Genomic DNA, 25,536 nt, shown 5'->3' with positions numbered 1-25,536 from the left:
TCACTGATTATGGGAGGATGAATCATCAGCTGCTGTCATGTTCAGCTGAAATTAAAAACCAGTCTTTTCCCAGCACTCTCTGGCACACGGCCTCACAATCGCTGCTCTAAAATGTCCTCAGGGCTCCACTCCAGGAAGAGTGCAGGCTGGAGGCTGCACAGCTTTCTGGTCTGAGCCATCTGGTTGAGGGGGGGGTGGCTCTGTTTCAAATCTAGGAGAAAAGCAGCTAAATGTGGTGTAGTAGATAGACACGGATGATGCTCTCCTGCAGGTGTGTTACACTGAACAACTAAACAACAGCAACATAAACACTTACATTTAGTTTGCAAAGTCTCCCTGAAGCTTCGAACACTCTTTTAATGTCATTTTTGAAATGCAGATCTACTTTGTTAATGTTTTTGGCTTCAAGTGTTCAATAAACTGAATAAATTCCAAAACCATTTCAATATGTCTGACAGCTTTTGTCAACTGTGTCACTCTAAGCTAAAAATAAAGTTGTAATTAGCACTGATCTTAATTTCCCATGTAATAAGGACTAGAGTTTCTGGATACAAATGGTTACCAGGCAACAGACTGGGCAGTAGTACCACTAATATGACAAAAATTAAAATGCATATCCACCTAGGGAGCACACTAAACAAGATTATATCATAATATAAAGAGATTACATGTTAGAACAAGGCTAATAGGCCTTTTTTTTCCCACGGCAGCCATGTTGACAGGCGCTGCAGAGTAAACACAGGTGCGATTAATATCACTAATTAAGGTCCTGTTCCATTTAGCTGGGCCAGGGTTTTGCTAGTAGTCATGCTAGCTCTCTGGAGGGGCTGCCCACCACACAGAACTGGACCCTAATTACTGTTATCAAGTCCACCCGCTGATGTCAACATGGCTGCAGTGAAAATAGACCTGACGATCCTGCTAGGAAACTTCCAGAACCATGTAACCAGTCAACAATGAGTTTTTGTTGACATTTGGATTCAGTAATATTTGAGCCCTTTATTTATCATATATATAGCTTCTTTTTTTTTTACATACTCTAAATTGTATATATTCCTGTTAATTCTATAAATTGTTAAATTTGCACAGTTCAATGACATACGTCTTACATATGTCTTCAATAATGCAATCATTAACTTGTATGTCGTAAGACAGCTGTGTGCCTGTTAGTTAATAATAGTAACAGCAATATGAGTCGACACAGTAATAACAGTACAAGTGTGGCTTTAAAGTACATTCAGTGTCTTGTTTATTTTTCTGTAGGCAGAAAAATAGAAAAAAAGGAAAGCAAAGAACATTCATACTGCTGAAGTGTAGTTTCTCATGCTTGCACATTTACAGTACATGTCGATCCGATACAAATTCTCTCTCTGAACTGGACATATTGCCACAATATATTTACAAAAAAGTTACAATAAAACTGCAGTCTCTTTAAACATGTTGACACATTCATAAAAATAAAGCTTTCTGCGACACGTTTCCCAAAAAAACGATCCTATTTACAGTCCGAGGTGGAGATGAGTCCCGTTGAGTTGTTCGGCATGTTTGTGAGCGTCAAATGTCGTACACAGAGAGTGAATGTAAGTTGTTTTTGATTTTTGTAAAATGAGACATAAAAACTCTTAGCTCTGAACATTGATTTGCTGTCGGCATGTTCCTTTGACATGTCTGATGTGAAGTTTTAAACTCTTAGTCACAGAAAATGCAACCAAAATAAACAAATCTGTTTTGAATTGGACATAATATCTTTTTAAAAACTCCAACTACTTGCACTCATTCGATGGGCAATTAAAGTCAAACGGCACTAATCCTGACTGTGTGTGGGCGGGCCAGCTGTCTACCCTGATCCACAGTTACTTAACAACAGTATGTGAAGAGAAGATGATGGTCCATCAGTGATTGTCACCTTCCTGCAGCTAAACTGAATGACAGCAGGATGAAACACTAAAGTTTAACTGATCAGAACCCGTCTCAACTGTCCCTGCCTCTCCCCCGGCAGGTGACCGTAACACATCTGCGTCTATGAGTCTGTGTTTATGTACAGTTTTCTGGATGTGGATTCAACCGATCAGTGTTCAAACAAAGACAAAAATCAATTCAGGGAGCCGATCCTCAGTAGAGGAACTCCACGTCACTCAGCTGTCTAGCTCTTTGGTTTGCGAGTCTCTAGTGCATCCGTTACAGGCGTCTCTGAACAGTCAGACGGGCTGAGCTCAGCCCCGCACACTTCTCCTCCTCCTCAACCTTTTCCGTTGATTTACTCCCAACAAGACTCCACTTGAGGTTCTCACTCCAGCAGGTTTTCCTCCTTAGAGGCATCTGAAGAGAAGAAAACGGACAAGTTAGGCTATAACTGGGAAAAGATGGGTGCACTGGACAGGGGGCTGTCCCAGAGAACAGCAACCTTTGGGGAAATACACTTATTGTCCATCCTCTCCAGAACCAGACAAGACAGATACTCGTCTCTCCTGCGTGTGAACATCAGGGAGCAGAGACCAGTTGACTGCTGGTTAGTTTAGCACAATGAATGATAGTAGATGGGAAGTGTTAGCACACTTCTGGGAAAACTCATCAAAAATGCTTTTCTCCAAAATTATCTTTGCCAGCAAAAACAATTAAAAATAAAAATTTAAAATGACAACAGGCTATGATTTTAGAATCAGAAACATAACCGGAACTACTTTCATGACTTGGCGCAGTGATTTGATGCAGCACCTCCGACAAAATAAAACATTGGTTGACAATTACAAGTGTCATCGCTGTCTATGTAAGAAAGGATGATTAGATCCTGAACCTTGATGAATTTTAACAAAGGTATACTAACACTTCCCATTCATTGCGCTGAGCTAACTAGCAGTCAGCTGGTCTCTCCGCGTCAGCATGGAGGAGGACAAGGTGTCCATCCTGTTGTCTGGCTCTGAGGAGGATGGACAATAAGCAGAAAGAAATGGTTCCTTTAAAGGACAAGTGGAGATCATTGACATGCTGCTCATCATGTATGACGGTGTGCAACAAAACCTCATCCGTGCTTGAGCAAACACCACAGCAGGTTCTCTCCATCAATCACTACATAGGTCATTAAACATCTCGTGAATCATGCTACCATGTGCTATGAAACGGCTGAAACCAGTGTTACTAGCAAGGTTTCAGAACTTTATTTTGCACAACTTCCTGAGTGATTGCTCCATTGGACTGAGTTAAACAGAGAGAAGCTGCAGCAGTTCCGTTCACCCTGGTTGGGTTTATGTGCAAGTAGAAGTAACGATATAAACAAAGCAGTGTCTGACTCACTCAAATTATGAGAGAATCTGTTATATTTGCCTTGGACTAAACCCATCACAGTAGATCCTGCTGACAGCATGAGAAGCTGCATCCATGTCAGCAGGATCTGACATGACTGGAACTTCAGATTCAAACCAGACAACTGGAGCTCTGTCGATGGGAACATGTCAGAAAACACTTCACTACACTATCACGGTATAAATGAAAGGCCTCCTGTGCGCAGAGGGACTGACCCATGACAGCAGCTAGTAAAGACTGCACCTGTACTTCACCATGCAAGTTTCATCATGATGAAACAATATCACTAACACTACCATATTTGCTGATACCACTACGTCTGCAACAGTAGTAAAATGGGATTCATATGTGATGATATTCACATTTACAATTTATTCACGAGCTCTTGAAAACATGGCACTAACAGTCAGGAGGAAAAACAGATGTGCCATGGGAATTTCAAAGTAAAGGTGCACATTAGAGGTAGATATTGATAGGAGTCGATATACAGATGTTGCATCACTTACACTGTAATGTTGGTGACTGAATCAGTACAGATTAATGTAGTGTTGGATGAACCGGCGCTGGTCCAGGCTCATCAATAGAGGCTGAACAGTGTTTTCTTCAGTAAAGACGGTTTTGATGATTCAGGGACTGATAATGATCCAATCAGGAAGCAAATGTGGGTGTCATCCATTCTGCACATCCAGGCTTCAACACAATCCCAGTTTTTAAACAAAAAATGTACCAGCAGTGTTTCCAAAAATGCTGGACTAGTGTGGATATTTACACAGCAAAAGTTATGTTTGAAACAAAAACCTAAAACAGTCGACATCCGTAAAACTTGCTAAGCCAGCTCTTTCTCATTCCAAGCATTTCCTCTCCTTTTGAGGTCAGCAATTTAGCAAAACCACACAACTGAGAATGCAAGTTACTAAGTCTCCCACCTACTTTCTCCTAACATGCTCAGAACAAACTTGGGAGGGAATTTTTGACATTGTCCATCAGTCCACAGGGAGGAATTTACTCAAACGATGCAACAGCTTCATAGCCACAATGCACTAATGAGAGGTCACACTCCACAGCACACTGGCACTCAAACAGGCTGTCTGGCGCCACCGTGCCTCCGTACAGCCGACTACAGGCAGCAGCCAGCTGGGAGCACAGCATGTGTGCTTCCTACCTGGGACAGGGTTAGAGGGTGGGGTGGGGAGAGCTCAGGGTCCAGGACAGAGAGGATGTGGGGTTAGCAATGCTGAGCATCTATACCTGCTGGGCTGAGCACCAGAGCCTGGAGAATGTCCGACAGGGAGACGATGCCCTCGATGCTGGAGCACTCGTCCACCACCACCAACCGATGCACCTAATTTATACACAGGTGGGAGTCAGGACACTTTGAAGAGATGTGGACATTTTACATGGATACATGAGGCAAAAATCTCACTTCAGCTTTGACTATTCGTTCCACAATAGTCTCCATCGTTTCTACTTTATGGCACTTCATGACCCCCTCGAAGTACTGAGAGCGATGCTTCAGAGCCTGAGTGACTGTGATGTCCAGGTTGTTGTAGGTTTTCTCAGCAGCTAAGTTCTAAAAACAAACACACACACACACACTTGGTCAAACGATCAACCCCACCGCACTTCAATCTACAGAAACAGAAGATATTCAACTCACAATCACGTCAAACTTGGAGTAAATGTCTACAACTTTGCCTGTAAGAGAACACAAAGAGCTCCTGAGAGTAAAGTCATCCACATTCAAACAGATTTAGCTTTAATACAGAAGTGTGTAATGGTACCCGACTCATCCACCACAGGCAGAGCAGACACTCTTCTCTCCACAAAGATGTTGAGCGCTTTGATGATGGGCGTGTCCGGGCGGATGAAAGCTATGTCATGGTACGTGCCGATACCCAACTCCCCGAGAGTCTGCTTCATGAACGCTGGCTTTGGCATTTCACACATCTGTAGGAGAGCAAATGAGACGTCACCATCGACACAATCCCTTAACCACCACCAGGGGGCAGCAAAGGAGAGTGGGACACTTCAGAAGATCTCTAATCTCTTAAATTCCACTAATACATGAACAGTGTTGACTCACAAACAGCTGGAGGAACTTGAGGATCCTCTTGTGTGTGAGAATATAAAGTGCATTCCCCGTGACGGGGTCGATGACAGGCAGGCGGTGAATTTTGTTTTTGATGAGGGTGTACACTGCATCGAACAGGCTGCAACACACACACAGACACACACCACGACCAGTGATGATGAGCGGCGCAAGTATTGTAATAACAAAAACATTTTGAGTCACTTTACCTTGCATCAGGTGATATGCTGACAAGAGGTTTGAATGTTGCTTGAAGATAAACCTCTATCAAGCAAAGAGGATGTTTTAGTGTCTGAGTCACAAGTAATTCATGCGACAACTGTAAAAAGATGATGCTAACCTCTCCACGTCTCAAGCTTATGTTCCTCTAGTTCATATATTTGCACCTGAAATGCAGCAAGAAAAGGAGTTTGGTCTGAAAAAACAAAAACAACCTTCAACGGGGCAAATCTAAACATTTCCAGTGGACCAACCAGTGGTGACTTGTAGTATCTGTGTAGTATGATGATGAAATCTGTGATTGTCAGCATCCCTGCAATAAAAACAGCCATTAAAACATTCAGTCTATATAGAAAACAGAGCTGTGGCTGCAGGCATTGTGCAACTGGTTAGAGGAGACAGAGCTAGCAAGGGCGTGGCTCCAACTACGCATCACTCACTTCCCCTCTGCTTTATCCCTACACTGACTTCACATCCATTATTTATCAGGCGGACTTGGAATAAACTCGATATGAGAGGAAAACAAAAAAAGACACAATAAAGGCAGTTCGGTTGTTTCTGACCCAGTCGGACTACAGATGTCTGCAGTCAGACGGTCGATGGCGAGGAGCTGTTGCTGTGTTTAATGGTTTATGACACTTCTAAAGACTTCTGCTCAATAGAACGTCATGCTCCACCAGACAGAACCAAGCTGCAGTAATTCTTCTGTATTCATTTGACAGTGGCACACCAGCACATCCTCCCTCTCCATTAGCAGCGATTATGAAACAAATAATCACTCTGACTAACTGTGAAGCAGAGATGTGTCGACCACATGAGAAGATGTTCAACGCTTACGGACGTGAAGGAGACAAATGAAGACATGCATCATTATAAACGCTTTCCTCTAGAGACGATCTGGGCTGGTTGCAACAGTCCAAACCTAAATCGAACAGCTGCTAATAAAATAAAATGTAATGAAGATTTCAGCCACGGATGTAAGTTAACAGCAATAAATCCACCTTTGATGTTACTGTAAAGAACATTTCCGGTGGTGGGCTCGAGGTCTGCAGCTGCACTCACTGTGTTTTTGTTTATTTCTGTCTTGTCTCGGTGTTAATGTGACGCGTCGTTATGTCGCACCCCGTCTACACGTACCATACAGACCCATAACGCTGCTATTTCTGTTTATTTGCAGAGACACATTGTCGCTCTCTATTTTGTGTGCAATATCATTGTGATCATAAAAGCGGTAACAAGAAGGCTGAATCCTCTGCAGTTGATATTCTTACATGTTTGATCTAGGGCTGGACTGTCTCTCGTCTGTCGAGTTCCACTGTTGTCAAAGTCAATAAGACAGTATTTACATTAATATGTGTTTCTTAAATAATATTCCATCCCTATTCTTGTTTCCAAGCTTCGGATGCACAGGCACTGGCAACTGGTTGGTAAATTTGGAGCGTTTTCTTGAGTTTGTAACAATCGTTGGAACTTGCGTCATAAAGCAGTTTGACTGTCGTACGTGTTGAAGAAATTGCTGCTAAAATTCTGGTAGGTTTTCATAATGGGATCCAAGTGTAAACAGGTCTACAGCTCACCGTAACAGTGTGACGAGGATCTGAACATCCATGTGCTTTATTTTCATTATTTGTAACTCCAACTACGACTTTATTCAGGTCAAGATTGTAAGAAAACGCCATTCACATGTCAGCGTCTTATTCAGGGATTTGAACACTGCCACCTGCCTGCAATCAATCAATCAATCCTCCCTTCCATACTTCACATACTTTATACAGACATGCATTTTTCTAACAACAACAATAAACAAATTACACTAGAATAACTCAGACAAGTACTTCAGTGCTGTGATGCGCTGCTCTACTCGTACCAAACATTACTATTTGCTTCAGGTCATGGATTTTCTCGTGCCTGTCATCATACGTGAGAACTTAACTCCATCAGAGATATTCAATTTAATAAAACTGAGGAAATACCATCACGCATCAGTGTTTCTGCTTTTCAGGTGAAGATCCGGTTCAGTACAGTGCATGATGGTATATGGTGTTTAGTTAGGGACCATCAGTACATTCATTTTCCTGATGCACTGCAGGATATTTTCAAACATGTAGTGGACAATTATTGTCGGCATAAATTCAGGCAGTGAACTCACCACATGGAGGACTAGATAGGGAGTAGCTCCTTACCAACAAAGCTCTGCTTCTCTGTGTCCCACAGCGGAGCTGCTCGCACACCATTGGCTACCAAGGCAAAGAAGGCTTTCTTAACCTGGCAGACAGCAGTTGGGGATAAAAGTGAAGGATTTTGTTAGATTAGAGAATTCCTAATCTGAATATTATATCAGCGCTTATTTTTCTGAAAAAGACATTATTATTACCCATGAAATTCACCCTTTAACATTTTTTTAAAATTCCGGCATTCCCAAAAGCAGGGAACCCCTCTGTCAGGTTTGATGAAGTTCAACTGGTCTGCTTTTAGCGTTTCCCTTCTTGTAGATAAGATTTCTGGGGTTTTAGTGGTTGAAGATCTACACATCAAAGACCTCCAGAGATTACTGTTTAACAGCTTTATGATACTTTCATCTCGTTTTCAACAACCATCCCACAAAAACTCCTCCGAGGCAAAAATAGTTCTACTTCCTCTGTTGAACATTAACTTGTACTTAGAGTGGTCTCTCAGAGCAAGCGCCCTTCATACAATGCTAATGAAAGACCATGACTTTGTCACATTATCTGCAACTGCACTGCTTATCCTTGACCATTAGAGAGAGAGAGACAGAGAGAGAGAGAGACAGACAGACAGACAGACAGACACAGAGAGACACAGAGAGAGACAGACAGAGAGACACAGACACAGAGAGACACAGAGAGACACAGACACAGAGAGACAGACACAGAGAGAGAGACAGACAGACAGAGAGAGAGACAGACAGACAGACAGAGAGAGAGAAAGAGAGAGAGACAGACAGACAGAGAGAGAGAAAGAGAGAGAGAGAGAGAGAGAAAGAGAGAGAGAGAGAGAGAAAGAGAGAGAGAGAGAGAGAGAGAGAAAGAGAGAGGAGGACAATGATGACTACTCACCTGGAGTGCTGTGTCGAACACAACCAGCTTGGAACTTGTAGGGACGATGTCATAGCACTTATGGGATTTCATAAAGCGCATGTAAATATCACTCTCAGGTTCAGCAGCTGTAAAGGTAACAGCAGGAAAACACTTGGGGAGGAAGTGGCAGGGATTTCACCGGGAATAGTAATGAAAGCTTGGAAACAACACACACTCGAATCCTAAACAGCCATTACAGGTCTGGACCACTTACTTCCACTTTACTGCTCCATCTTATTGATAATGAGCCTCTAAAAACTATGGAGGGGAAAAAAGGCTGCAAGGTACTTAAAAGATCCCCTACAGCGGCAAGATTCTTTCCACATGTGTGGAAACATTGATTGAATCTTGAATCATTTATCTGGAAGTAGGATAAAGCATTTGCATTGTTTCAAGTCCTGAAATGTAAAGTTGATAGAAATCACTGTAAAAATTTTAAAAAATTAAAAAAAAAACAGTCTCAAATGATCGAAATCAGTATGGATGCAGATTGAAGACTCTTTTAATACCGAAAAAAATCAATATTCATTAATCAACTCAAACATTTGCTGAAAGTTTACTGTAAAACTATCAATTGTTTGTCTAAATCAATATAAGTGCAGTTTGAATTTTTCAGAAATGATTTCCATGTATTAAAACTATGAGCGGTTTAACTGATTACTTGACTGACAAAAGTACGTTTTTTTTTTATTTGGGAAAAAAATACTTCTTCCAGTGAAGAAATAAATATTAAAATAATAAAAAGTGCTGACAATCTGGCCGTTGAAATTTCTTTCAATAACTTTTGTTCACACAATGAGTCCATTTTACAGTCTATGAGGGTTTCTCTTCAAAGAAAAATGCACAAAAGGTTTCGTTTATCGTCATTAAAAAGCAAGATGGCAGGCAATCTAAATCTAAATGCTCCATCCATCAGATTATTATTAAAACAATCACTGGACTGATGTCACAAACTGGTCTCCAGCCTGTGGAGGGAAACCATTCGGCTCAACCGGGAACGCTGGATCCGGACACCCTGAACAGGTGGCGGTATGCGGCGCGCCGCGAGTATAACGCACATAACTGTGCTATTTGTCGTCTGGTTTAAATGTCCTCTTACACTGGCGACGGATTACCAAGTCAACTTTCCATCACAGCACGCCTGGATTACACGGACACTTACCATCATCATCTAGTTCAAGTTTCTCCAGCATGCCTTCGAATAAACCGCAGACCTGGAAGAGAGAAAGGGGCAGAAGTTGCGGTGAGGAGCGCAGCAGACCTCCACAACAACACACGGCAGCGCCCGAGTAAACTTTGCTGTAAATTGTGAGAGAGCAGCAGGACGACGCGACGTTTACCCAGCGTCCCCGGCGGCCTGCCACCAGTGCGTAAAAACGCACCACAACAAGCAACGTCATGCACACACAGCTCCTCCCTGTCGGCTAACACACAACGCTGAAATCCTTGAGCTGTGAAGCTGCAACTTTAGAGGCTCATTACTAACGACCACACGCACCCCTTCCAGCCCAGAGTGGAACAGTCCTGATCTATTTGCTGCATTGGGGGGCAAGGACCAACGTCAGCACGCTGCTCCGGCAGCGACTCAACGGGCGTGAGAGGATTACTCCTTTTGCAATAAATCAGCTTGATTCATGGTAATTATGCCACAGTGAGCGCAGCAAACACGCAGAGTGTGGAGGAGAGGCAGGAAGAAGCGCCCCTGCTGCTCTGGACACGCCCCTTCATGCAGAGCAACCTGTGGACTTCACCATATTAGGAAATCCCTCGCGTTGCTTAGCAGCAAGAAGCTGGGGATGCCTTGCATATCAGAAGTAATTTACTGGCCGAACTGGGCTCGTCCCTAAAACAACTGCGTAGGTCATGGTGATATGCAAATGGTGAAGGATCTCATAAGGTGGGCCAGTTCCCAGCAGGAAATATGCTGCGTCATGCTGAGAGATTTGTGCACTCAGGGTTTTTTTTTCCTTTCTTGATAATTTGCAGGTTTATTCACAACAAGCCTCTGCAGCAGTGTGAGGTGGTGTGAACACCTGCTCTGGGATGCTCTACAGTCCCCAGTGTCATCCTGCAATGGTGACACAGCGCTTCTCTGGCCAAGAACCACTCTAGCACCTTCATAAATCTCTCCCTGCAGCACACCAGGCCCAAAGCCTGCTTCGCTTTTACAGCTAAGAGAAGCAGCAGATATATGATCCACTACATTTATTGCTTTTAAAATTGGATTGGCTAAAAGTAAACATCAACATCAGAGGATTCTTCTGTGTGATGGAGGGAGAGGGCAGACCAGACCAAGTGACTCACTGCTCCTCCATCACAATCACCAGTCCTTGGGTGATAATATCTACAAGGTTGGGGATGAAATATTGATCTTCACGCTCTGGCTCCGATTCAACATCATTTATAGCAGACGGGTCAAGGCTGACCCTCAGATAATTATTCATTAAATTGAGACGGAGTGTTGTAAAGTAATTCCTCACTAGCTGTTGGATATCCCAACTGAGACTGGCAGCGAGATGCGGAGAATCTTTAATAAGTCAAAAGCCTCGGGACAAAACACTCAACTAGTTCTCAGCTGGTTTTGCTGTGCCGGACGACTGTGAAGCCGCTCGGTGCTTAGTTAATGCTCTTTGAGATACAGCTTCAATACTGAAACAATATTTACACCTTCTACTCCGGGCAAATAGAGCAAACACAATCTTGTGGATGTTTGTTCAACACACACACACACACACACACACACACACACACACACACACACACACACACACACACACACATCATGCTCAAGTATCAGTACTTGAATTCAATAGATTTCACTGAGTACACACTTGGGAAAATTAGTTTTGTGGATGTGATGCAGTTGCAAAAGTAAGCAGCATAAATCATATTACCAGTGTATTAACTGATTCTTATTAATGGGTGTGAAAAGTATTTTAGATGCATTTCTGAGAAAAGATGGTTTGATGAGGATGTCAATTAGGCTGCAGGGACCCACCAGAAAATCAGCAGCAGCGCAGGTTCCCTCCATCAAAAGCCAGTGGGATTTTTACAATAAATTTCAGATCATCTATTTATTATTGAGCTCTGTGGAGCTGTTAAAAGCAACCGTTACAGGTACATGACAAACGTTACGCTACGAACTACTGAGAAAAGTTCTGCGATTTAACAACTGAGCTGCTACACTACAGCGATAAACTTTAACTGCTGATGGTGAACTTGGCTTAAATGTCATGTGGCCCAGTGCTGTTATCTGTGGTCAAAACAATCCCAGTAAACATAACTTTGAGTGTGTTTAATGTTCTTGTAGCAACTGGGGGGGGGGGGGGGGGCGGGATCATTGTTGACAGGTGAACACATGAAATAAACACACCTTTAAGAAAATGACTGATTTTTGAACATGTTGGGATAACGCAAGTCTCAAGTGAGAAATATAAGCAGGGCTCCTTCTTACACCTTCTAGTGTAGAAACATTCAAACTACAACTTTAAATGTTTCGCAGTCTTATTTAGCTGTGAATAAAAGCATCTTCATGCTCATGTTTAGTCATATTCTTAAATCAATATTCTGCCAGCAGTGGAATTACTTAGCCTTCACTCATGTATGTGATTCATGAGCTCCAGTCGATACTCGTGAAGCCTCTCCTCCAGCTAAAAACCTGAGCGATGACCTTTGAACTACTTTTCACTAGTTTTATAACTGGGATGTGAAATCTCTCCTCTTCAGGAGGCTACAAATGGTGCACTGTCACTGCAGAGCCTCGAGATGCTAATTTTCACACCAAATTTATGCCAGGAACTGCAAAACAAAGCTCAAGTGTGACTTTTGGTCCCATTAACTTAGAGCTGAGAGATCACAAGTGAAGTGATTTTTAGCAGCGATAAAGTCCCCCACCCCCTCCACCCTTTCATAGGGTCGGTGAGATTCTTGCTGAGTAACTCACTTGTTGCGAGGTAGACTGTGGTGCCACGGGGCACGAGGAAGAGATTGGGGGCTTAGAGGAGTGAAGGCTGAAGAGCTGTCCTGTGTCCGGAGGTGAGGACACGGAGCGGGAGCGGGAGCGCCACTCCAGGCGTTCGGGGCTGGGGCCGCTCTGCTGGGCCTCCTGGGTGAACACAGGCTGGCTGGATGCCTGTGTCGGAGTCGTAGGTGGGGTGGAGAGTCCAGAGGCTACAGGGAGAGAAAAGGTCCAGAATAGATTCAGCAATTTAACTTGTGATTCCCTCAGAGTGGATGGATATCACTGACAGGCTTTAGCTGGGAAGACTAAGGTACTACTATCGTGAGGGCTGCAGATACCATCAATGCTGTCACATGCTATAACAGAGAAGGAATGCACATCCGAGATAAAGCCTAAGCTCAGCTGCTGACAGACGAGGATGAAGTGGGTAAACCGCCATTACAGACGCAGCTACACAACTCAACATACAATTAGCAGCATGTCAACTTTGGACTTTAATTTTCTTTGATTTTATGTCTTTAACAGAGAGGACCGTGGAGATGAGGTGTTGTAATTCATGGTCAGAGCATTAACCTGTTACTTCAGGGTGTGCTGGTTTCGTCTGACAACCACCATTTTACATCTTCCAAACACCAAAAACCCAAAATACAACTTAAAAGATTTAAACAGCTCAACTTCTTACTGCCTAAAGCCAAGTTGAATAATGGTTAGTACTACAGCTGGCACTGTTAAAAATGGTAATAAATAAAAATTGAATTACAAGTCGCGGGTGTTCGTGTTCTCCTCCTTGAGATTTTCACACCCAATAACAGTTTCATAGCACGAAAACACAAAACAATTTACCAAAACCCGCCATAACTTTCTCCGTTTTCAGTCTTTAGCTTCAGCGTGTTGGCATTTTTCTGTTTGATGCAGTTTTAAAACATTAAAGATAAACCGCAACATACAGAATTATTTCTCAGCGATTGAATAACAAATGGTCTTTCAATACCGAAGCAGTTCACTATTTAACTGATATTGCTTAGTAAAGATCTGAGATTAACAGTGACACTTTTTATCAAATTATCTGCTGAGGCAGTTAAAAAAATCTCCAGCAAACACAACACGGTTATATTTTTTCTAAGTGTATGAAATCAAATGTTTTCCTCTGTGTTTGCTAGCTTGTGCTCTTCTCTGCCTTTGTTGGTGCATTGCTGCATTTCTTTGCATATTAAATGTACAACAGATAGAAGAGTTGTGTAATCATTGAAAAAAAACAGGCTGGGGCCCTTCAAGTTTTTAGGTTCTCCTTAATATTTTCCATTGGTCTTGAATATAAACTGTGGACAACTATGAAACTGTAAATTATGTGATGGAATATGATGATAATATTGCCATTATGATGATGATGGCAAATAGGCTTTTACAGTTTGATGAAAAACAGACAAATATTGGCACAGAAGAAAAATGGTTATCAATAATGGGGTGATTCTGGGGTTTAATTATTCTGATTTAGACCTCAATAATACTCCTGTGCTAAGTGTATTTCTGAAAAATTCCTAAAAATACAAAATGATTTCACCAGGAAAAAGAGGCCCTGTGAATCACCTGCCATCTCTCCTCAATCACAACACCATGAGCAACACTGCACCTTTAGCAGTCAGCTGTCTGTGACACAGCTCGTCCTCCAGCGGTGTCAGGTTGAAGGTGTCGGTCACATGACAGCCCTCACATACTCTTTTGCGGTAGGCGTCACAACCTTACGCAGGGACATGTGACACTAACGCCGTGATCCATCCCGCCAACATATTTCTGAGACCAGCTGTGACATGAATGATGTCCTCAGAATGGTTCACATTACCCGGCCTCCACCGTGACACTTCCAGTTGATTTTTATCATGTCAACATATCAAAGCATGGCGACTGGCAAAGTGTTCCTGCATGAAGTAAAGCCAAGAGTAAATGTCAGATGAGGACTCGACCGCCGGCATTAAAACACCAGGCTCAGTTTCAGTGAATGATTCAACTTGACTCGTGGTTTGGAACGAGTAAAGATTTTAAGCATCTAAATGTGAACAAATGGGTGTAAAAAGATGCTTTTAAGTTAAACATCAATTCCAGACTACGGTCAGTTACTGCCTTCATTATCATCAGGGCTTCTGTACCACATTAACGATTTTCAAGAATAAAATACAGTCAGATTGAATAACATTCTTCATAACTCGGTCCTGTGTGCTAGGTGAACATTTTGTTGGTCCACACTATCTCTTGACATTTAGTTGGCATGCACCAGCCCTCTTTGGAGCGCTCTGCTTCCGCCATGTAGCCTTCTTAATTTAGCCATGCTGTTGTGGCACATTCCACAGCAGGAGATAACAGTGGGGCTCGGAACCCGCTCCTCAGCTAGGCACCACCCAGGAAACAGGAAATGGAGAACTTGCTGTAAGAAGTTTAGCTTAACAAACTTCACACACTTAAACGTGCCACTGGTTCAGCTGAACAGCACAGAATCAAGCAACCTGAGGCCAGACTGCATGGGAAAGAAACTTTATCTGCACCTATGCTGAAAATTGATATATTTTCAAGAAAATATGCCAAATATTTTCATGTCAGCTTCTCAACGGGGTGGATTACATGCCTCTCTCTGCTCAGTTAGTGCTGTTTGGACAAAACTAGCACCAGGGCATTGGGTTTGGATTTGTATTTCTACATTCTGGCACTGTTTAGAGTTTACGATCATGTAAATTATTTATTAGATAGATTACATCACGTTACTCGACTGTTATTTGTGCACTTTTTTGTCTAAATTGCTGAAAAAAAATTGAGATGCGGGCAGGGGACGAGAACCAGGCAGCGGCGGCAGTGGCGGTGGCACAAGCCTTGCTGAGTGAGTCAGAACAAAGGAGGAGCCACTACAGGCTAAACAAGTATATTCTTGCCACAATTTTAACTTTTTATTAAATATATGGGGAGTTGCAATGGCTTGTTTTGGTTATTAGGGGGAAATCAACTCACCCCCATGATTTATGACTACGCATTAGAAGAAATCTTTACTGTCACAGATGTCAGAAATGGCCCTGGGCTTTTCTCCCATCCTCTAACGGAGCAGTGAGCATACAGAGACGAACTCCAGATCTTTCTGCCCCAGGAGGACACCCTTGCAGCCATGGGGAGAACTCTCCAAGGACAGCCAGGACAAACCCAAAACCTTCTGTCTGTAAGGCAGCACTGCTAACTAAGCGAGCCACCGCAGTGCCAAGAGTAGAGTGCAACAGTACGATCATTGGAAGGCAGCAATGCTCAGAGGGACAGAGCCAGGGGATCTGAGCTCAGATAACACAGTTGTAGAAAGCCAGGCAGCCTATGTAGGAAGTTGTTCGCAGGCTGTCAAGTTAAACCTCAAATTCTGATTTTACATTATATTAAAGCTCAGGTGTTGCACAGTTACTGTTTTCCTCCATGGTACAACATGTATTTGTGTGATGTAAATACTTGTAAATCCAGGCTTACAGGTTATTATTTTTTATTATGTAAATTTTGACAGCATGAATATAAATAAACTCAAGATGTTGTACCTGTGCTGCCTTTGCAGAGTATAAATATGTAAAGCAGTGACCTACAATTTAATCAATATTTATTACAGCAGGTAATTTACTGTGTCCCCGCCAGGAAATGCTCATGAGGAAAGCCTATGCCCCCCCAAGATGTAATGAGATCTTCATCCTCGCTCTTACCAAGAAATATGATGAATACTACCTGTGAATGTTTGTAAAGGTGTACTGGTTTGAACTGGTTTGAACTGGTGTGGAGGGTGTGGTGCAATAGGTGATATGGCAGTCAGTCAGTGACCCCAGTTGGCAACAGGGCACCAGTTTTTTTAAGCGAAATACAAGAGCAGTTGATATCTTTAGTGTTTCTGATGTGACGTCTAACTGTCCACTACTGCAATCATGTAGGTGTCAAGGGTGCATAGAGAGAGAAATATTATTAATATCATTCGTAACTTCCATAGTGTGTGTGGAGTCTTTGGACCACATGAGAGGTTTGAGCTGAGGTGTCAACACATTGTTACACAAGGACCATGAACTCAGCCGCATATACAGATTTACGTCGTCAAGACGACCCCCGGCCTGCTCCTCCCGTCTACTCACAAGGAGGTCAGGCTGACTCTAAATCATTAGTCTGTGTTAAACTGCTTGACTTATCCCAAACAGTAGCTGCCTCGAGCCAGCAAGCTCACCTTGTTTAATATGGACCTTCTCCATCACTCCACAGTGGAGATGAGATGATGTGATTCGTGCCTGCAAAAATGCAACCAAACATGTCCCGACTGCACCGAGTTGAAAATACTTCGTCAACTTTGATAAGATTTTCTAAAATGGCGCAGCTATTCTGAGGAGGTGACTGAATGTGGGACACTATATCAGGTAATGTGGCTATAAGATTACTATGCTTACTAGAGCTTGCTGTTGGTGGTGTGATTAACACATCCACGAATTGGAATACGGAAAAATGATGGCGAAACTCTTGCCCTACATTAACCCCTCATAAAGTTATACCACTCTGGAGTTTTTTTCTGTCACCTTCTATGTGTTTGTGCAACCAGACACGGACCCCCTACTTATGCAGTGAACAGGCTTACATCAAAAATAAACCTATTCATGATAATAATTGTTGAGTATAATGTTAAGAATACTTGTGCAGCATCCTGACGTGCAGTGTGAATGATACAGCATAAAATATATAGATGCAAACGTTATAATGCAAGATTTATGGATTACTGGAGGAAGTCAGTCTGTCAGTTTTATGATAAGGAAGCCTAACAGAGGAGGCAAAGAGCTAAGCACATTACCGCACAGACATGCCGCCTCAGACCGATGGCTCCCTCCTAGCCCATCTTGCTGCTTGCGTTTCTTGCTCCTCCTAAGGCTTCCAAACCTCTTCATGGAGTGCAGCGGGTTGCTGGTTCAAAACTAAATTTGACCATGACCATCCGCATTACGCCAGGGGAATAAAAACCTACTCAAGAAGTGTCCTCAGTGAGAGTCACTGTTGGCTTCTGGGATGAGTGAAGCTGCAGAGACAGTAATTTGAAAAGTAGATCCAACTTTAAAGCTGGTCTGGGTATTGATAATTTCTTTTTTTGGCTTGAAGGAGAAAAATGGTCACCTTCAATAAACAGAGGAAAAAATATATGTGCTGGTCTTTTAACTGCCTGTGAACTCTGCAGGACAGAGGGAAACTGTGGTATTCTGCAAAGGCGAACGTTCCTCTTCTTCTTTCTTGTTATAAGCTATTAACAGAAAACAATGGCTGCAAGTCAGCGGTCACAGGGTAGGTCTGCATATCCAGGAATGAAAGGAATCCTCCAGGGACACAGAGTCAGCAGCCCTATGTGTTACCTGATGTACTTGAAACAATAAAATCCACAAAGCTTGAGGTTCCTCTCGCAAGCGATGCATGTAACAACTGGGACAGGAGAGCTGTTTTCCCTTTTCAGCAGCAGTGGCAGAGCTGTAAATTGTCAGGTGCAGCTGTGGGTGGTGTCTCTTTAATATAGCACGCGTGTCGACAGCCTGTAAAAGGAGGCCAGTCGATGTAGGAAACGTTGACGATTGGCTCAGGCTGCATATCTCCCCGCCCCCCCCCCCCCCCTTCCAGGCCCTCCTTTTTCCAGAGTAAATTCAGCACAGCCACATCTCTTCCTCAGTATTCACAGGATGCAAAAAATACATTCAGGATCACGCGGTTTCAGCCTCTTCTGAGACAAAAACTCCTCCTGAATTTGCAGCCAATAAAAGAGACTGCAAACATGACGGCTTTCAGCTGGGCCTCCTGCAGCTCATTTGTACAGTCAGCTGTCAATAACTTTTGGGCGTCTGACATTTAAGACCACTGAGCCCCACCCCCCACCCCCCAAATCAGATGACAGCAGCATGGGACATCCCATGTTCTGTCAGCTGATCAGCAGAAGCTTCCATTCAATACTGCTCACCACCCCGATCCCCTAACAGATGGCCCACTCAGGACTTTGTGTTCACACTAGTTACAACCTGACCAGCACAGATCTCAATTAACATGTTATGCAACTGTTCTGTTCCCCCAGCTCACTGACCGATATGATTTTTTGGGGGGGATCAGTGACGAGATCAGTCACCTGAAACATCCTGTCATAGTCTTCATGACCCAGCTAAATTTAATTTACAGTGATTTGTACTGAATGTTGAAGAGGGGATTTAGACCGATGTTATTAATTTGCTTGCATATGTCTGTAATTTAATTTCACCCTCCCAGCTGAGCCCCCCATTCTCCAAAAACCATCCCCCTGCCCTTGAAAGGACTGCAATTTGCGTTTTTGGAGAGTCAAAAATGCCAAGATCTTTTTTATTTACTGACAACATACAGGACGCTGTAGCAACAGAGCAAGGGGGGGGGGGGGGGGTCAGCATGGTTGTGTGAGGAACCTCGGAGTCTAGTCACTTCCAGATAAGGCTATGAAAGCATTCAAGTTGCCTTCAGCAGCGGGAGACTGACACTGTCCAGGCAATGGGAAAAAACATATTTTGAAAGATGTAAATGAGAAGAACTCTGGTATTATTTTTAGAAGGTTTGCGTATAAATGTGTCTGGAAAAAAACCAATCCATGTCTGACGTTCATTTGTTATAAAAACAAAATCAGATCCTCAGAATTACAGAATAAAAATACCTCCAAGAGCTAAAAGGGTGAAAATAATAATGTAGAGGTTATACAACAATGTCAGCTTTATAAACACGAGTGTGAATCTTGAATCAAGATGCTGTCAGCACACCCTGGTGGTCAATATTGGGCATCTACAAAAACACACAGCACGATGTCCCAGCATACGTTGACCTATAAAAACAGCTAAGATGTGTATGACAAAATAAGAATAAAAATAGGAACTGTTACTGTATGGTATTCGATGGAAAACTCCTGTTGCTGCTTCTATCAGCGAACCAACACAGAGGATGTTTTGACTAAAGCCACAGCAGACATTAGTAATCGTGAGCAGCTGGCACCAGAAGGCCGTAGTATGTTTTAGTTTGGTTAACATCAATAACAACCTCCAGAAGAAAGTGGGCATGCCGACTCTTGAGGTCTGGCCCTGACAGAGCCATTCCACAAGTCACTGCCAAACTGACCCTCTGCTAGGGAAACAGAGAATAATGGGCAGACGCACAAGTGAAAAACACATGACTCATCTTTGTGCTGTGTGATCCAGCAGGACTGTTTCTGTGCAAAACAGGCTGCTTTTGGTTTTGTTCCCATCAACCAATTGCAAAGGAGAGACGGGACTAGAAGATGTTCTTCTAAGGCGTGTTCTCCATAAAACACACCCTGATTCAGACTGGTGCAGATCATTTCACTTCATCTGGTAATCCAGGACTACAGTTATTCAATAATAACTTCTGATAGTGATATGGACAATGTGCTTTGGTGGCGCTCCCTCCAGTGGAATGCCAAACCTGTAACGCAAACTAACATGTCAGCATTGCAGCGCACAGCTCCATGCATGAAAAAACAAAAAAACAATTCTGTTGATTCTGGTAGTAAACAAAGCAGACCATCTCCTTTTCATGGAGCAAGTTGATGAAATTAATAAAGAGGATAATGAAGGAACATCTGTCTCCACTCAAGTGATCATCTGTTCGACCAGGGAATCACAAAATCAAGCTGTGGATTTTCCACCATCAGGAAACAGCTTTTATTTTCCCTGTTTACATGAAAATATAATGCCAAAAAAAAAAAAAAAAAGCAGCAAGTCATGTTTTATCCATTAGCTACCGAAAACTCACAAAGCCAGTAAGGTAGATCGTACACGGAGTAGAAAACCCCCAAAACATTTGTGATGTTACAACCTCATCCTTCACGAGTGTCCTCCTCTTGTATGAAACACGATTAGCAATCAACTGTGTTATGAGATTTAACTCTTTTGCCCTGCAGTTCGATCACATTAGACAGTCAGTTCCTCACTGCAGCTAGAGGTATCTGCCAAATGTAGCACGCTCATCCCAAAACTATTCCTCAACCACACCTCTCCGCTCGCCAGTGATATTGGATTTGTTTATTCAGGATTTGATTCTTCAGTTAAATGGCGAGCAGCGACAGTCGTTACAGGAGCAAAAACATAAACAAATACAGCTGTAGTAACCAGACGGAATGTATACTTCTTCCGATTTCTCTCAACAACAAGCTGGGTGTACATATTAAGACAGAAATGCAACATTCAGTCATTTGACTCAAAAGTGGTTGGTATAATAGCTTTGGCTTACCTCTGCGGGTTCTGGAGAAGAGTTTAATGCTTGTAGGGTTGGAGTTGGATGAGGAGCGGAAGATGCCACTGAAGCTGAGGCGGCGAGGGGACTTTGGTGGGGAGTTTTGATGAGGGGGATAGGGGAAGATAGATTTGGGTGAACTAGAGCTGGACCTTGCCTGAACCGGGGCCGACCGGGGGCACGGGAGAAGGGGGGCGCTGCCTGGGCTCTTCACTGATCCTCCTTTGGTGGGGCTGGCTGAACGGATGCGACGTTCTCCCTGACAAACAATTAAGATGAAGTTTTATTTTGCAGCAGTTGTGTATAAACACTGAAAGAGATTGAAGAGGTTTACATTGGTGGGAAAATCTTTGATCACATTAAAATCAGGAGCACCTTAATTTGCCACAGTAAACAGCAGAAGCAGAAAGTAAACCAAATTATAAGGTAAAATATTTGATTTCCCTTTTTTAAAGCAAAATTGAACAGCATTTTTATCTCAAATTAGGGGTTCCTGCATCCTTTGATGTCACACTGACATTATTAAACAGGGAGGTGCCTCTTCCATTCCTCCCCTTAACATCCTCCACCCCTATATAATTTCAACAGGGCACAAAATTCCTGCCAGCTTGTGGTGCTGCTTTCAGGTGCTAGACGCTAGCACAGAATTGTGGAGGAAGGCAAGAGGAGAAATGGAGAAAAATGAAACCCTTACCTACTGGTACTCACTCAGTCAGTGGGGTGTTAGCTGTTAGCTACTGTGTTTTAGCAAGTATACAAACTGCAGGGCAAGAATGACCCCAGGAAAATTGTTAGCATTGTTGAAAGTCCTGGTCTGTGGTTTACATGTGCTTGAAACATTTTAACATTTCTTTCCTATAGTATAAAATACACGTGGACATTAAACATCATCGCATAGAACACAGAAGTGCAAAGCTAGTCGTGCTGATGCTGAAGTAAATCATGTAGGCAGCTCTATATTTTATATTTCTATATTTTAGTGTGAGGACGTCACCAGACAATCAGCTCCAGTACTAGTAAAACAGTCCTGACAGTATCTTTCGTTATGTCTCTCTGTGTTTAAGCATCTGTCTCTGCAAAGTCAATAAACACATGGACAAATGCTTCCTCCGTTGGCTGTACCGATATCAAAACAAGGCGAGAGAGAGAGAGAGAGAGAGAGAGAGAGAGAGAGAGAGAGAGAGAGAGAGAGAGAGAGAGAGAGAGAGAGAGAGAGAGAGAGAGAGAGAGAGAGAGAGAGAGAGAGAGAGAGAGAGAGAGAGAGAGAGAGAGCCTCCTCCCATCTCTGACTGCTGCCTGCTCTGGATGTGCCAACAACAAACCTTTAACCATTTGTGGGCTCCTGGTACGGCAAAGCCTTATGAAATACCAGGATCTGAAGGTCGAGGCTTGTGTTTATAGAAAACCATAGAATGCAACATTAGTATTTTGGTAACAGTCTTGGTGATATCTATAACAACAAGTTTAACCACCAAAGTTGGGCTGTGGCATGATAAATGTACAGAGAATATCACTGCTGCTCCACAAGAAATAATCAAAATGATAGCAGTATAAACGCAGACACAAACACTGGATTAGAAGTAGGATTGTTTTTGTCTAGTCTCCTTAACAAGGTTCCAGGACAGTATTTGCTTAAGTCTGGCCCTCCTACATGAACACATTTCTGTTTAAACCAATCCTGTGACCAATCTGAGGCAGCCAGAGGACACACCCATGCCCTGTGTTTGCCAACAACTCTCGCTCTGGCATTGTGCAAGAGTTGTTAAGGCAAGTGAACCAGCCATAAGGGGTTTGTCTGGATATAAAACATCTCTTTCAAAAAACAAGACAATAGCAGCTTTTACTAGATCCGCACAACTAGAACATGTAGTCCGGCCAATATGAGGTCGAAAAAAGATCATTTCAATTCAAATCAATTAGAGCAGACAGAAGGAAGAGGCTGCTTTCTTTCAGAAAATCAATTTCCTGTATGTGATCCTGCTGTGCCTGAACACGTGGGCACTCTGTTACTGTGTGTTTGTGAGGAGAATAGGAGAGAATAGCCTTGTGAACGCCAAACAAACAAGACAACACGCAGACATGAAATATGCTCCGACAAGCAAGGATAAGATAAGATATCAGGACAGAAATCATTTAATAAATAACATTTTACCAGCTGAGCGCCACTTTTTATTGAGCCGCTCGTCTCCACCTGTGGAGAAGTAAATGCACCAAAGTCCTGGAAAAGAAGAGAAAAACAAAGTGTAATGGTTAACTCCGCCTTCCAGGAAAAAAAATACACATTTGTCATTTCACAACAGGTAGCATGCCTTCTTAGCGACTGCATGCTAAATGGTTAAGCAAGAACTCTGAAAGAAAAAAGGTCAAATTAAAAGCGCCACCTGTTTTTAGCATGCTGCACAAAAACAAGGTGTTTTACCACTAGAGGTGTGCAAAACCCCCCAAACCAATAGCATCTCAATTCTGTCCCTTAAGATACAAAACTGATAGATGTTTTTCAGTCTTGTGCATTCGCTTCACTCGTGCCAAACAACATGACTGTGACTGTTTAGCACCAGTTTAGAGCGCTAATCCTACAGCTGGCGCCGTGTCTCCTCAACCTTCAACTGTTTTGTTTACATTTGACTGTCAGGCAAATTTTTCTTCCAAAACAAGGATTCTATCACCACTTTTAAACATTTACTCGTACCCCACCTCAAGTGTGTTTTTTCCTCTCCAAATTTCATCATTTCCATCAGCCTTTCCTCATGCAATACTTTAACATTTGCATCATAACATTGTTCATGGAAATGAAACTTGTGTGATTCTTTATCTATGAGACAAGATTAAATATGCTTTAAATACACTTAACGCTTCAACTAAATCTAACTTAAAGTTCCAGTAACGCACATACCGCATAAACACGTGGTATTAAAAAGTAAAATGACAAAGCTGCTCTTTTGAGGAGTGATTCCACATAAAATTCTCTAAATAATAGACTATAGGTGAAGTGGGTTTTGTGTGTGTGGGGGGTGTCTGTATCCATGTCCAATTAAGCAGGAAAAGGGACGGTGTAGCTTGATGTGATGGATGCCATCCATGAAATCCATGCCTTTCAGCTACAGTATCATGGCTGCTACCCACATTACAAAATTAGACAAATTACTTGCCACCAAAATATGTTCATAGTGTTCAGGAGTTGTTCTGACCTTTAAAAACAAACAAACAAAAAAAGAAAACAGGGTTGTACAGTAATATAATTTAGTTGAAATGTCTTCACAGGTCTGAGAAGTCAAGAAAAACACAAGCCCAGACACAAATTGCCAGAATGATGAATGGAGGCAATTGAGAAAAAGGAAAGGCTACTGAAATGAAGTTAAATAAACAACAGGCGCTCTGTATAGACACCATAATGAATCCTGACTCATTGCTTTGGCGTAGCTTGGCTCCTCTGACATCTTTCCTTTACACGCTTCTGTGTTATGAACGCAGGAGAGAGAAGGAAATCACTGTTAGGTAGAAAATCTGTTCATTAAATGTCAAATTGTGCAAATTAGAGCCATTCAACAAGGTCCAACAAACATAATGACACATTTTTGGGGCAGCTACCAACGTGAGGACCTGAGGACAGACAGCTGTCAATCATAAGCAAACGTCGCGTGCGAGCTCCTACGTCGATACAAACAAAATGGCTCATAACTTCCACTTCAGACTGAATTAACGAGACTAGCCTCTTTTTTCTAACAGTCGCAGTAAGAAGCCAAATTAGTCGATACTTCACCAACTCACTGGCATGTTAATCCGCAGACTTCTCCTCTTCTTGGGTATTTTCTTTGCACCGTCCTTCCGGGATTCCATCACCGTGCTTCCCATTTTTTTTTTCTTCAAAGGAAGAAGCAGAAAAGTGTGTTAACTACAGACTGGAATAGCGGGTACAAACCATCCACAGCCGCCTTCCCGTCGGCAGCCCCCTCGTCTACTCACTACGACAACAACAGTGAGGCGAGGCGCTGTCCTCCTACCCTCCAGGAAGTAGGCTCGGCCCCGCGCGGAGGCAGGGCACGCACGGACAAATGACTTCAAACCATCGGTGTTGATAGGTGTTACAGCGCAGTCTGCTCCCCCGGGGAAATGTGCCCAGCCCCGTACGCCTCCGAGGGAAGAAGGCTTCAACCCCCGAAGAACGTTTATTTATTTATTTCTCTCTCTCGCTCTCTCTCTCTCTCTCTCTCTCTCTCTCTCTCTCTCTCAAACACACACACACACACACACACACACACACACACACACACACACACACACACACACATCCCCTAAACTTTAATTACATGCCACAATATGATAAATAAATAAAGGTAACTTGTTCCATCCATTTAGTTATTTTTAAGCTGCAAGACAAAGCCTTCTCTAAATATTTTAAGGCCACAAGATATAACTCGATTCCTCAATTTAGTTAGTTTATATTTTTGAATGAATTAATTCATTTGAAAGAAGAAGCTGTATCTCGTGGCTTTCAATATTTTTTTTTTCCCACTATAACCACAAAAAAATGTCCTATCTCCATCCAGAGTTGAGACATTTGAGGAAGTGGGCTGTGATTTTGTTTTTCTAAAGAA

General features: G+C 42.7%; 1 protein-coding gene across 2 annotated transcripts; it reads right to left on the bottom strand.

Annotated features, from left to right (window-relative positions):
* Nucleotides 1-1,227: 1,227 nt before the first annotated feature.
* prkag2b (protein kinase, AMP-activated, gamma 2 non-catalytic subunit b) lies at nt 1,228-25,077 on the bottom strand. Of its 2 annotated transcripts, XM_086203710.1 has the most exons (17): nt 24,905-25,077; nt 24,710-24,802; nt 23,094-23,159; nt 20,939-21,200; nt 12,650-12,876; nt 9,869-9,920; nt 8,686-8,792; nt 7,792-7,873; nt 5,863-5,921; nt 5,730-5,775; nt 5,599-5,653; nt 5,384-5,510; nt 5,082-5,247; nt 4,958-4,995; nt 4,724-4,870; nt 4,549-4,642; nt 1,228-2,319 (listed from the first exon to the last, which is right to left on the bottom strand). In XM_086203710.1, the coding sequence occupies exons 2-17, from the start codon at nt 24,791-24,793 to the stop codon at nt 2,288-2,290; spliced, it is 1,644 nt and encodes a 547-aa protein (XP_086059836.1). In that variant the 5' UTR covers nt 24,794-24,802; nt 24,905-25,077; the 3' UTR covers nt 1,228-2,287. The 2 variants fall into 2 exon arrangements, with proteins under 2 accessions (XP_086059836.1, XP_086059837.1); XM_086203711.1 differs by lacking the exons at nt 20,939-21,200; nt 23,094-23,159; nt 24,710-24,802; nt 24,905-25,077 and adding an exon at nt 17,499-18,172.
* Nucleotides 25,078-25,536: the final 459 nt, after the last annotated feature.

Source organism: Aulostomus chinensis, chromosome 5, assembly GCF_037954235.1.
Source record: "Aulostomus chinensis isolate RoL2024-O1b breed Wild chromosome 5, RoL_Achi_v1.0, whole genome shotgun sequence".
Taxonomy (NCBI): domain Eukaryota; kingdom Metazoa; phylum Chordata; class Actinopteri; order Syngnathiformes; family Aulostomidae; genus Aulostomus; species Aulostomus chinensis.
Note: the sequence above shows the minus strand (reverse complement) of the source record. Positions and strands in the feature narration are given on the sequence as shown.